This window comes from Priapulus caudatus, unplaced genomic scaffold (assembly GCF_000485595.1).
Source record: "Priapulus caudatus unplaced genomic scaffold, Priapulus_caudatus-5.0.1 Scaffold70, whole genome shotgun sequence".
Classification (NCBI taxonomy): Eukaryota; Metazoa; Priapulida; class Priapulimorpha; order Priapulimorphida; family Priapulidae; genus Priapulus; species Priapulus caudatus.
In genome coordinates this window covers 70,715-84,577 of record NW_014577131.1, presented here as the reverse complement: position 1 = coordinate 84,577, position 13,863 = coordinate 70,715, and the positions used below count along the sequence as shown (strand labels likewise).

Here is a 13,863-nt window from a genome sequence, read left to right as displayed (position 1 = left end):
CATGTGCATGTGCATGTGCATGTGCATGTGCATGTGCATGTGCATGTGCATGTGTATGTGTATGTGTATGTGTATGTGTATGTGTATGTGTATATGTATATGTATATGTATATGTATATGTATATCATATGTATATGTATATGTAGAAATAAATATATATATATATATAGGTTTTTATTTGTCACCATCTCTTTTCACGAAAGGATTCGTGAAAAATCGTGATAAGTATTCTTATGTATGACATTTCAGGAGTCAGTGCGCGAGGTAACCTGAGCAGGGCCGTAGGCTGAGCAAATTCCTAGGGGGGGCAAAATTTCATGACTCAACTGTGAAATGATGAGCGACGGGCGCAGCTCTTGATCGACGGCCATAGTGTGGTAGAGGTGGGTCTGCGACAAGGCTTTTACGGATAAGTGACCAACAAATCACGTTAGGGTTATTTACGATTATCAGCTAAGCTTATTTTTTAATTTTGCTTCAAAATCTATGGGGGCAGCTGCCCTTCCCCCCCCCCACAGGCTACGACCCTGCTGAAGTGTGTATTGTCTGTGAACGCATCATATCTCACCTCTATGCCATCAAAGCCTTGAGCGCCGGGTACACCTGGCATACCGGCTAAACCAGGTGTCCCACGGAATCCTGGCGGGCCCTCACCGCCAGGTGGTCCTATGGGGGGAAAGAATAGAACAATCATTGAACTATTTGAGATCTAACCTTTATAATAAATTATCGATAATCATGTCGATTAGCATCATTTTAATAAGGTGCATAGGGTGCATAAACTGCTAATGCTGTTTATAATACGTAATTAAACATGAAATAATAATATTTTCATTGTTTGAATTGCACTATTAAGTGTAATTAATTAACTAGCATGACATGAACAGTATATGCAAATGGCATGCAGTGTGTGTGTGCGTGTGTGCGTTCGCTATTCTCTTCTATCAGCAATTAAATATATGGGGCGGTTCGTCCACATAAAAATTATGCCATGACTTATATTCACTCTTCGTCACAAAGTATTTTCTCAATTCTCGTATCCGCCTATTAGAAGTTATTCATTCGCTAGATCCTATTTCAAGCAATATGCAAACAGCGCCGCCGGTTCATTAGCTGTTTCTTCGCCGTCGACGGACGTGCCAGTCTCTGTTATCCGATACGCGTGGTACGTAGCCGCTGCAGCTGCATCCATCTGCTCCATTTTCCCTACGGTGCAAGTGACCTCGCCCACCAGCAGCATCCCCGCCATCATCCGTGAGCTCGCAGCCTCCACGTGCGCGAGCGCGCGCGCGCCAAATCGGCTCAACACTTTTTACGCGTGTTTTCCCAGACGCTGAAAAACGTGCGTACGCCACCCAACGCGGCCATGGCGGATGCATGCCCGGCAATACGCCAGATCGCAGATGTTCACGATATAGCCACGCCCATATACCCTGCGTTAACTACGGCTCCCGTAAAGATCGAGGGGCTCGCGAAGTCCTGTCGCACTACTACGCGCCGTGTGATTACTAATACTATAAATATATAAGAGCCCTTAGACCACGCCATGTCTATACGCGCACGGTGCAGCTTTCAATGTGATCAGAGGCATTGGCTTTAGATAGGTTACAGCCGGTGGCTCTTGATGTTTAGAGGGGAATGGGGAGGGGGTGGGCGAAATTATAACTTCATAATAAACATTTTGATCGCGGTGTTATACAATTAATTAATTGTAATTCGGTGCATGTGCCGGCGGATTTTCAAAGAGCATTAATTGATACCTTTCCCGCATCATCGAAATTCGGCAAAGTAGACAATTGTAAAAGTTCTAGAAAAGTTGTAGAAAATTCGGCCGTTGAAAATCAAATCATAATTAGCTACAAATGCTTATGACGTGTGTATTAGATGCATCTACGATCAGAGCTAATTATAGAATCCGACCCTAGCAACAAGACACCACTGGAGGGCACTTGCATGTCTATATCTTGTGTCGATCCCAGTGTCGTACATATAACATACAGCTTTTGCTTTACTGATGCACGTATAGGCATTGATGTAAAAAAGCACGAAAGTGACGTAGGGAATAAATAGGCTGCCACGATACTGACATACACGTACCAAGAAATGTATTTCATCCTCACACCGCTCAATCTCCAAATGCTGTCGTTGAAATTATGCGTGTGTGCGTGTGCGTACGCGTATCTGCGTGCGTGCGAGTGCGCGCGAGGTGTGTGCGATGCTACCAAACCCTGGGCGCCAAATATAAGTTGTGCTGCTAAAATACACAACCGTCTTCGCAAAACATTCCGTGGTAACGACAGAGCGTTCTTCGTAGTCGGAGATGAATGGCATTTTTTGTTTATTTCTGAATGACCTGATTACTCTCTCCTCCCGTGGGATCCAGCAGGTTTAGGTTAACCATCCACTGGATCGCACGGCCCACGCCTGGATCTCGTTGGATTCAACCCTTCTTAGCTTTACACTCCGGGAACGTGCCCTACTTTTGTTGCTAATGTTAACTCGCTTTTACGAGGCGAATATAGGCGCACAGTATTACTTGGGTTCAACTCCAAAAGAGGGCGCAACTAGCTAAACTTCGCCGCTGCCAGTTGCGGAACCCCCCTATTATCATGATACGCGTAGTACACGCACGCATGCACCAATTGTGGCACACTAAATTCATCCATGCAACTCTCCAATAATTTTCCTACTAATTTCCCTAAAATTACTCTGTTGATTCAAACTTAAAGTCTTGTCTTGTAGTTTGTCTGTTATAGGTTAACATATCCATGTGTAAAGAATCCCCTCTTCCCACATCAGCATACCTGATCGGCCATAGCTTCCTGCAACGCCCAAATCTCCTGGACCTCCATTAGTGCAGTACGGACAGTCCTCACCCTTCCGCCCTCTTAATCCTGGAAGCCCATTAATTCCATCTAGGCCTGCAAAGCAAAGGTCGAGTGTTACCGTTATACATACTACCCGGTTCAACAATCTGTGTAATACAAGTATCCGTGTCATTGTCCAGCGGTAATTTTTAGCGATAAATAAATATATTAATTAATTAATTAAGCAACGAATAAACATTTTAAAGAATCGTTTATGATGGAGCCACATGTTGATTGTCTTTCTTTCCAACGTTCGACCAAAATGCAACTATTCAGGTAGCACAGAGCAGAGGTGATATATATCGAGTCAGAGCGATGATATAACTGAATAAATTCTAAAAGAATAAATACAAATTTTTATTCATGAAAGAATGATGTGAAAAACGTTAATGATTAATCGATGGCGATAATATTGATTACCTGGCATGCCAGAGTCACCGGGCTCTCCTGACATTCCCTTTAGACCGGTAGGTGGCACGTTGGTGTCATCAAAGTCGCAACGAGAGCACGGGAGACCTGCAAATGACAAGCGATCAAAGTAACATAAGGCTCAAGTAGACCGAAGTAGATATGAATAGATTGCTATACATATATGAGATCAAGCCTTCTTAAAATCTTAAGTTTTACTCACCTATGGGACCCGTGTTACCCCTGCTACCACGGCGACCAGGGAAACCATCCTGACCGCTCAACCCATCAAGACCTTTTGGTCCTATACGGGTGAGTCCCTGCATTCCCTTGTTTCCCTTGGCACCGGAGTATCCAGTCGTTCCTGGTTTCCCGTCCAGTCCTTCTCTACCGGGTATGCCTGCAAAGCATCATTGATGGTATGTCTACACTTCACATGGATATGTGGTGGAGTTGTTTAGTGAAGCAATAGCGAGATATAATGCCGTACACTGACCGCTCTTTGGAATATACCTTGCATCGATATATATATATATATCGGCTGCTAAGCTTACCTGGTTCTCCAATTGGGCCCGGTAGGCTGATGCCTTTAGGACCAGCCGCCCCAGGGCGCCCATCGGTTCCTGGCAGTCCCGGAGGTCCGAATTGTCCTGGGAAGCCATCAGGTCCTGGTCGGCCCTGTAGTCCATCCTTACCCCTAAAGCCTGGCGAACCCTTCGGTCCACGCGCTCCTTTGACTCGGATAAGGGATGGAATGGACTTTCCCTGAAAGCGTTAGCGTCGTAGTGTCCATCACATTCAATATCGGGGTGAATTAAGCCACCTAATGACATTTTAATTTGCCTGGGTAGGCGTCATATAAAGCTTACTGCCGATTGCTATATAAAATATCAAGAGCGTATTAAGAAGGAACCTTCTTTATACGCTCTTAAAAATATAAATAATATATCGCCTACTGCTGTTCAATCCGATATTTTACGGCATTTGTCCCGAGTTATCTTCGATGGGCAAGCAACGTTTATATATTTTTATTTTAGGGGAACACGTGGATAACTTACTGGGTCTCCCTTTCCACCTTTACGTCCAGTAAGACCCTCTTCGCCATAAACGCCCTATCAATAACATATGAAAGCCATGTAAACATTCGCATAAAATACGTCAAAATAATACATTTAGCCAGCCATCGACTCTTTATATCAGTTGCTCAACTGTTCATAACATAGCAAAGATTGATATAATTTGCAAACACATCTGATATGCTTCTGTCTTAATAAACGGCGAAAACTTGCCGTGAGGTTACAAGACTTCACATTCGCAATTTCGCAACTATATAGAATGTACAAAAAGAGGAAACAAATTTCACACATACACCCGCGCGCACACACACATGCACGCACGCACGCACGCACGCACACACACACGCACGCACACCTTGTCTCCCGGTGCTCCCGCTACTCCAGGATAACCAGGAGTACCCTTGTCTCCCTTTTGACCCGATTCTCCACTTGGTCCATCCTTGCCTCGCTTTCCCTGTATATGACACAATGCAAATATGTTCGAATACGCTTGAAAATAAATTGGAAAAACTTGGAAGTAATAAAGATGATAATTATTATTAAAAGTAAATAATTTAAATAATTTAACACTAAATAATTTAAAAAGTAATATTTAACAGTAATATTTTCCCATAAAACTCGAACCTACCTGGCAATATATGGCAAGAAGGAATCGTGATTAATTGCTAATTATCGTAGTTTAGAATATTTTAATACTTATTATTATTTTAATCATTGCTATTAAATAAAAAAAAGAAATAGCCGAGTAGTAATACACATATGCATAACCTCAAAAGAGCACCATAACAAGGAACCTTACCCGTGGTCCCCCCATTCCGGAATCGCCCCATTCTCCTTTAGATCCTGGCCAGCCATCTAGACCCTGCGATATAATGTGTGACAGGTAAAATGCTTTGTAACGTTCAAATTAATTGTCTATTTCACAATACATTCACAAGGCATAATTATGTAAGGACGCATATTCCTAAAATAATTGGGATGCCTCCGGCGAAGTAGGATACGTTGCACAATACTACCAGATTTAAATGTGTAATTATATACAGAAAATTATCGTAAATTTAGCAGACACTAGATATTGCTCGCCAATATGGCAGACCTCGGTTCTTCGTTACAAGTTATATAGCTAAATCACATCACAGATGCATGCATTAAACGTCTGTGTTGAAAATATATGACAAATTTCATATTCCATTAGGACTCGTGATAGCATTTGATATATAAGGTTTCGACAAACTATAAAAACGTGTAGATACTAATACATGACGTGCAAAATTCTTACCGATGGCCCGTCCATTCCGGTCATTCCCTTAATTCCATCCATTCCCTTTTCTCCCTGTTGGAAAAAGCAAAAAATTACAAAATAGGATTTCACGCGTGTATATGTGTGTCGTGTGTAATACAAACCGATATCAAAATTGCTTGGTAAGATTTGTTCACGGAATACGTAATGTCACATTAACCTATGATGCTAAAATTGCTGACCTTGAAGCCTTTTTTGCCCGTGTCACCTTTCTGATACTCAATCTCCATCTCGTTGTCATCGCCAACCAGTTCTATCGTATCTCCCTCACCAGTCTTACCCCGCGGTCCTGGTTCACCCTGAAACATGGAAAGCATAGTATTACATGGGTTTATCAGCGCACTATAAGGACTGCTATAGGTTCTGCATTGCATGCGTATTATAGTAGCGCCACGTGGTTCTTGGCGTGCGGATATTTTTCTGTTTGGAATTATCCAATCAAAGTCGAATCGCAACTTCTATTCTTTCAAATTAATTACAACTCAACATTCAAGTGCTTCTGCTAGTACTGTATAGGTATTTAGACTTGTTACCTTTTCACCTTTCGGACCTGTCGTTGCTCTAGGCCCTTGATCTCCGGGAGGGCCTTCTGGACCATTTATGCCAATTGGCCCCTATGGAGTAGGATCATTATAAAATTCTCACATCGGGTTAAATCTTAATCGGGTTATTATCATGCGGATGAGATGTGCACTGTCACGATAGATCGTTCATATTATTTCCGATATAAAGATACATGCGCACAGGAACACATAACAACAACACGGTCGTTCATGGGTATAAATTATTTGTGCAAAATATTGTGGTAAATGCGATGTTCATGAAATCCATGAAGCCATGTGTCCAGTGCTTACCAATGGTCCTGGGTCTCCGGATAAACCTGGCAGACCCGGGTTTCCGGGCAAACCAGGAGCTCCCTAACAAAAATAAGCATGTTGTAGCATATAATTTACAAATTATTTTAAACACTTTTTATGTAGCCCGATGATTCCTTTTACGTCTAATTCCTATTACGACAGTTTAACTTAAAAAAGTTACTTTCTTGTTATGGAAATGTTGTCATGACGTAAATGGCAACCCCGTGATTAAAGACTTGCATATAAGCACGTCGCTGTTCACTCTACTTAACATTTGCTATACGTCTCTGCCATATGCCGACTGCCGTATCTTCCCTTACTTACTGGGATTCCGTCGTATCCAGAGTCACCTGATGCGCCTCTGTAGCCTGGGGAGTTAATACCTCCGTCGCCTGGTTCTCCCTGTGAGTATACTCGGTGATTTTAATCAATAATGTATGAATGCAAAGATTATTGACCAATAAACCACTTATATACAATATGCGCAGCGCGTGATTATTGAGATATTTATTATAAGACGATCCCAGATACACGTACGTGTCTTCCAGGAGGCTAAATTCACTGCACGTGTTTTCTACAATTTATATACAGTGCAGTTCGCAATTCAGTAACGCACGCACGCACTCACTCACCCACGCACGCACTCACTCTCCCTCGCACGCACTCACTCACTCACGCACGCACTCACTCACCCACGCACGCACTCACTCTCCCTCGCACGCACTCACTCACTCACGCACGCACTCACTCACCCACGCACGCACTCTCCCACGCACGCACACACTCACTCACCCACGCACGCACTCACTCTCCCACGCACGCACTCACTTACCCACGCACGCACTCACTCACCACCCACGCACGCACTCACTCTCCCACGCACGCACTCACTCACGCCCAAACGCACGCACACGCGCAAACACATGCACTCGCGTACCTTTGGCCCATGTAGACCTGCTCCTCCATCCCGACCTGGTCTGCCAGGTGCCCCGGGATAACCAGATAGGCCTGAAGAGCCCTGTAAACCAGAAGCCACTAGATTTTACCTCCGAATCATCTGAAGTCGCCGATACTATAGTTATATACCGATTGCACTCGAAAACTGATACGAACAATAATGAAAAAAAAATTGTAGAAACTTTAGTCTGGCTATCGGAAATGCATCTAGTCTTGCTTATTTCGGCTAGCACACAACTACAAGAGCACATTAATCATTTATAATGCTCAGTTCTTGGGATTTACTCTTAAATTCAGTGGCGAAATTCGGATCAATTCACATTACTTACATCAGAACCATTGCAACCTGGGATGCCATCCTCTCCAGTTGGACCCTCTAGACCTGGTAAACCCTGTAAATATCCCACACACGCACTTACAAGTTTCACCTCTTTACTCCACTAATAATTAAATTCAAAATCTACATTCAAGAAAAAAATCAAGATCCATAAAAATTTTTTTTTATAAATAACAATATGATATGAAATCCACGAAACCTTATGAAGCTCATTGATAATCAAATGATTAATTAATTAGTAAGGTACTTAATTAGCTAATAATTAATTAATAAATAATCAGATTGCAATAATGTCCTGGTCATTCTGAACCAGCTCGGCATTCTACATCGATACTTACCGGTATACCAGGAACACCTGGGAAACCTGGCATGCCCTGTGTTCCCTGTAACATGCAAACATCAATTGTAACTCGATATCGTACTGGTGGTCGCAACGAATAACCATGCACAGTATTTTATACATCGTTAACTGACGAAATAAAATACAATGGTATACACCTGTACAAATACGTATAGTCAGGAGTAAAATAATTGTTTTCACGTTTTTTTATTAAATTATTAGCTAGAAAAACTAACATTAACCATTAACATAAACCACAACACATGCGCTCACACCCGCCCGTCCGCCCACCCGCACACACATATTATTATTATTATTATTATTATGATTATTATTATTATTATTATTATTGTTATTATCACCTCGATCGAATCTTTACTGGATCACATGCGCGCGTGCACACACGTACGCCAGCACGCACGCACGCACGTACTAGTACGCACGCACGTGCATCTGCACGCACATGGTCACGCACACAGGCAACACACACACGCGCACGCACACAGGTGCACGCACACACGCACGCACGCACACCCACACACACACCGTGCAAATATCTGAGGTTTTTCACACTTCCCGCGGTCACACACATCGCACGCACTATACGCTCGCATGGATACGCCCCACTTATAGCTAGCATCATCACGCCCCATCTCTGTAATGGAGGATGCGCACAGCAGCGCCGCGCCTCGCGCCTACGCGCATGCGCGTACATGTACGTACTCTCATGCCCTTCGGTCCGATAGCTCCTGCATCACCAGGGTCGCCTCTGAAGCCAAGCTCCCCCACGGGCCCTTCCCGCCCGGGCAATCCCGGCATGCCCGGCGGGCCCTGCACGCCCTGCCATCCGGACTCACCCTGTGAAACACAAGTGAAAACATTTACGCACGTTTTAACGTAGCGTAAGAATATATTTGCATGCATTTAACACGTCTATCAGCTGCAATCATGAGTATATATACAGATCTTTCTATGAGAGATACATTATATTAGCTCGCGAGGAAACTGTGCGGCAATGCGCTGAGGTGTGATGCGACATTACTAAATTAACTAGTGTAACTACGTGAATTGTCTGCACGTGAATTAGATACATTGAGATTGTTTAAATTCGTTGTTGTGTCTTTGGGAAAAAGGGTGCAATGACATTCAAACGTGGGCAAGAAATATTAGCTGATTCTATAAAAATGTGCAATAAAAATTGTAACAAACATTTTTTAACATTAAATTAATTAATTAATCAAATAATTAAATTGTTTATTTGTCATAATAAAATCGTATATATTCATTTATTAAATGGCTGTTAACGATTATACTAATTATAGAAGTTTTACGCCTTATTTTTTCATAATTTTTTTTTAGAAAATTTAAATTTGGCACATAATCAGTTAAGGCCTAGCATATTGTATATAAATATATAATCATATATAAAACTTCTTACAGTATGCAAATCAAATTACTTACGTTTATTCCCTTATCACCTAAACATCTGCATATCGGGTATATACATCCCTTGCACGCCTGAAAAGTATAACGAAACATTACATTAGGTAGCTATAAATGTTTCCCACAAATACGAATTATTAAAAAAATGCATATGAATTTCAATTAAATATTTTATATCTTAAATTATAATTAGGATTATATTAAATTGCATGCTAAACTTTAATTTATTTTTTCAATTATTGATACTAGTAGTCAATTAATTTTGGTATAGAATGCCATGCTGCGTCTATGTATGAAGCCAGTGCCACCAAGACTTTATTTAATGACGTCACTCGCCTTCCCCATACCATCGCCTCCCTCAGCCAACATATAACATATATATAACACGTGATCATGTGTAGATATAGATAATTTCTGATCGAAGAAAGCGTAACTTTATTAAATTATATAGGGAAATAATATGGAAAAATGTTATGCTGCTCAGTAAGCGGAGACGTTTCTGATTGATTCAGTGGCTCAACCAGTGCGTAATGTACGTCAGGTTACCGTTACCTCCGATTTCTGCTTTTCCGCTAACCCGGCGCTCGCCCAGCATCCAGCGAGCCGTATTCGAGCAATATATATACATGCCTACATACATTCACAATTACCTAACGCAAGTCTACATAATTCACAAAGCATGTATTACCCGATAGAGAACTACGTACCTCTTAGAAAACGGCTAAATTAACTCTCGCACGATATTGTGACATCGTAATTAAGTATTTCTAGTCTCTAAATATTACTTACCGCGCCTTCGCTCTGGTGAAGTAGGCTGAGCAACCCCAACACTAGGAGGATTTCTCCTCTCAAAATTGATCTAACTTTCATTGCAAAGAAGTGCTGTACATTCAAACTAACTTCACACTGAAGTGCCTAATGTGTTTAAGCACTTTTCGCGCAAACGGCGACAATATTAGTCCGAATTATCTATCACTTTTCCCCTGAAAATCACCGAAAGTTGTCCATGTTGGTTTGACACTGGCTAGCAGCACTTGCAAAAGCTAGATGCTGCGATGCGCGAGAGAGCGACCGCCTTAGAACTACTTTCTCGAGTACGCCAAATAGTTCCTACGCGTTCACGCGGATAACAGCACACATTTTCCTATTTCAAAGTGCACTCGAGGTTTACTAGATTTATAACCCCTATCTTTTCTTCATATAGTATTTGGCAGCAGTTTTGTGAAATAGTGAGATATTCTCATGTCGCGCATTGGTACACCATCAAAAGTACTAAACACGCCCCTTTACGCGGATGGTAGGGAGAATTCATCACTAATTATACATATGTATCATGTAACTACGAGCGGAGAATTCGATCCATTATTTCAAAAATGAAAATAATCGGCATTAGACATTCATTGGTGTCATGAACAGAAATTTTCCAACGGTATCTATATATCTCAAATAATCGTTACACTTTCTCACATTTTTATCGCGATTAGACTCCTTAATACTATATTTAATTACTCACTCTGCCCCTAGAGTATGCCCACAACGCGTTACAGTAAAGATTCAATTCACAACTTGGCGAAAAATACTGACAAAAACGACGCGTAAGTGAACTAGTGGGTGTGACGAGCTACGCGATGGCGCGTCGCGCACCCATCAGAACCCGTTTCTCCCAACGCACAGTTGCGAGCGACAACACGCTAACCACGCCCACCGCGAGGCTCCTTCATCTTGCAAACCGCCGTGAGATCGCAAGAGCTTGGTGCGATCCTGCTCTTTCTATCAAATACTCATGGCAGAAGAGTGAAATCGTTCCCAGAATAATAACGAACTGGTGTGGTAGAGCTACAAAGGCTCGGTGTAAGGGAAAGCAAACCTAATTTCGAAAGATTTAGGTGCAACACTGCATTTTTGGCTGTAGATTTTGATGCAGCATGCTCATCGGTGACAGTCAGTTCTTCAGCGCCCGACCGAGCCATCGGCGGTAAGTCTAACTTCATTTTCAACATCGTAAAATACGTACTAGCATAGCACTATCTCATCGCGTAACATTTGACTCGATTCATTCGTTCTACTATTAACAATCTTTCCTCATTTTCTAGGCTGATACTAGGTCTCGTTCTAGTATTATGTTTGGACTTCGTGTTGACCCAGCAAGAGTCCCTTCAACTTGATGACACGGCATTAGGAATACAAGGAGTAAGTATTCTGGTCTTTTCTACATAAAGCTGTTACGCATCCGTGATTGTAACAATTGTTTGGGTGAGAATCTCGACGAAATCGTCGATTTTATTCTACGGTGTGATATACGTATATCGGCGTTAACGGCAACGAGTGGCGGCGGCTGGGCGGGTCCGCGTGCTGGTACTACGAAAACCCGAAACGGCAGAGATATCACTGCTGCGTTACACATGTGTAGCACTTGCGTTATCTCGCAGAGTCAAACCAACATATACAAATGAATGATATAGTTTCCAATATATTTCTTACGTATATCTAAATAATATGATATGTTATAATAATACAGCGGTTGTTGAAATGTTAAAAGGAAAATTATGATCATGTAAGTTAGTATGATAATGGCATCGGTCATACTAATTTTCAATCTTATTTATCGTTGCTTATCAACATGCAGTTATAATTTTTTTATTATACGAGGATTTTACTGTTGAATGTCGAATTTTCCATTATATGAATCACGCACTATAATTTATATAGTTTCATATAGCTTGTGTAATAATGAGGATAATTTATTTCATGTCTACATTTTTTACTTAAAATCTCATTTCAGCAATGTTTTGAATTTAGTTTTTTTGCCGACCACTGGTAAATTAAGCAAGTTACTGCACCACTGAGAAACACTATCATCGTAGGGCCTATCATCGTAGCTTTTTTACTTACATTTATTTTTCTATTGAAGAAAGGGTGTTTGTTCGGAGGCCAGCACACATTTGTGGAACACGATCTTCCCTATAATAATTTTCCTTAACAGTCACATAAAACCCATTACGATGCGCGCGACAATGACGATTGTTATTTGTTCGTAGAATGTAAAGCCTAACTCGCACAAATCAATTGTGATATCTATCTATCTATAATCTAACTATATATTACCTACTAAACTCTCCCTCCCTCTCTCTCTCTCTCTCTCTCTCTCTCTCTCTCTCTCTCTCTCTCTCTCTCTCTTTCTTTCTCTCTCTCTCTCTCTCTCTCTCTATATATATATATATATTTATTTATTAATTTAAAATGTGATGGTTACGTGTGACAAAACTTGTCACGTTAACCTTTGGCACATTTAGTTAGCTGTCGGAACCAAAAGTTAGAAAGTTCTCCACAACAAAGGGGAGGCCACCACCCCGTCATGATACAATATTATCTTTGTAATATTTTTTCGGACGCACACATGTAATTGTAGTCTAGTCTTTAATCTGCCAGAGAAACCCACAATACAGATCTCTAAACCCAATGTTAGTAAACGGAATTTGTTCCTGATGGCTGAACGCATGACTAACTCAGTAACTAATCATATCGTGCCGATATAGGGCAAATTTGCAGCAATAGTTAGCCGATCTTCTTTTCCGCGAATCTTAACTAGTCGGGCGTCGGTCGTTTGTTATGCATCGCGAAGTTGGGAGTTTCCCCACAATATTCGCCGCATGTATACGGACCGTCGATGTTATGTTGCCACACGATGCCTCAGCTTGTTGTGCTTGGCAGCAAGCTGTGGAATTCCTACTGTAAGCAAGCCCCGACGTGTTGACTGCGGGAATTCGTTTGCTCCTCTCTCTCTCTCTCTCTCTCCCATCTCTCTCCGTTCCCTCCCCTCCTCTCGCTCACGGCCAGGCGTAGAGATTCGAACACACGCGCCAGGCAGTACATGCTCTGTTTCTACACTGTATCCATTAGCAGATCGGTTTCACTACGTGCTATTTGTGGATGTGTAATTCCGCTAAAGCTTGCCATGTCTACCGAACGGTCCTGTTTAGATAGCAGCTCGGTTTTTGTAGCAATTAGATCCTCAAATCCAAATTAGAGTATACAGCATCCAGTCGGCGTGCGCTGATGATGGGATAGGGGTCGTGCCGATTTGACATCTTCCAGAAACTGATAATTGTTAGCTAGGTTTTAGTAAAGAATTAGTGAAGGATATATGACATTATAGCTAGCTATTCACTGACACACCCTTCTCGCTCTCCACATCTCTCTCTCTCGCTCTCCACATCTCTCTCTCTCTCTGTCTCTCTCTCGCTCTCCACATCTCTCTCTCTCTCTCTCTCTCTCTCG

General features: G+C 41.9%; 2 protein-coding genes across 2 annotated transcripts in view; one reads left to right on the top strand and one right to left on the bottom strand.

Moving 5' to 3' along the window:
• The window catches only part of LOC106821362 (collagen alpha-1(IV) chain-like), a 24,629-nt gene extending 13,923 nt beyond the window's left edge, over window positions 1-10,706 (bottom strand). The window contains exons 1-19 of the mRNA XM_014826125.1: window positions 10,375-10,706; window positions 9,604-9,660; window positions 8,866-9,000; window positions 8,141-8,185; window positions 7,795-7,857; window positions 7,446-7,526; window positions 6,833-6,910; window positions 6,506-6,568; window positions 6,185-6,265; window positions 5,834-5,950; window positions 5,631-5,684; window positions 5,151-5,213; window positions 4,707-4,805; window positions 4,334-4,387; window positions 3,830-4,040; window positions 3,499-3,675; window positions 3,288-3,383; window positions 2,805-2,921; window positions 569-666 (exon numbers count right to left, since the gene is read on the bottom strand). Coding sequence (XP_014681611.1) covers window positions 569-666; window positions 2,805-2,921; window positions 3,288-3,383; window positions 3,499-3,675; window positions 3,830-4,040; window positions 4,334-4,387; window positions 4,707-4,805; window positions 5,151-5,213; window positions 5,631-5,684; window positions 5,834-5,950; window positions 6,185-6,265; window positions 6,506-6,568; window positions 6,833-6,910; window positions 7,446-7,526; window positions 7,795-7,857; window positions 8,141-8,185; window positions 8,866-9,000; window positions 9,604-9,660; window positions 10,375-10,455 — 1,770 coding nt within the window. The 5' untranslated portion in view covers window positions 10,456-10,706. The remainder of the gene's footprint in view (window positions 1-568; window positions 667-2,804; window positions 2,922-3,287; window positions 3,384-3,498; window positions 3,676-3,829; window positions 4,041-4,333; window positions 4,388-4,706; window positions 4,806-5,150; window positions 5,214-5,630; window positions 5,685-5,833; window positions 5,951-6,184; window positions 6,266-6,505; window positions 6,569-6,832; window positions 6,911-7,445; window positions 7,527-7,794; window positions 7,858-8,140; window positions 8,186-8,865; window positions 9,001-9,603; window positions 9,661-10,374) is intronic.
• Window positions 10,707-11,305: 599 nt separating this feature from the next.
• The window catches only part of LOC106821361 (collagen alpha-2(IV) chain-like), a 42,356-nt gene continuing 39,798 nt past the window's right edge, over window positions 11,306-13,863 (top strand). Inside the window, exons 1-2 of the mRNA XM_014826124.1 lie at window positions 11,306-11,560; window positions 11,679-11,775. Coding sequence (XP_014681610.1) covers window positions 11,511-11,560; window positions 11,679-11,775 — 147 coding nt within the window. The 5' untranslated portion in view covers window positions 11,306-11,510. The remainder of the gene's footprint in view (window positions 11,561-11,678; window positions 11,776-13,863) is intronic.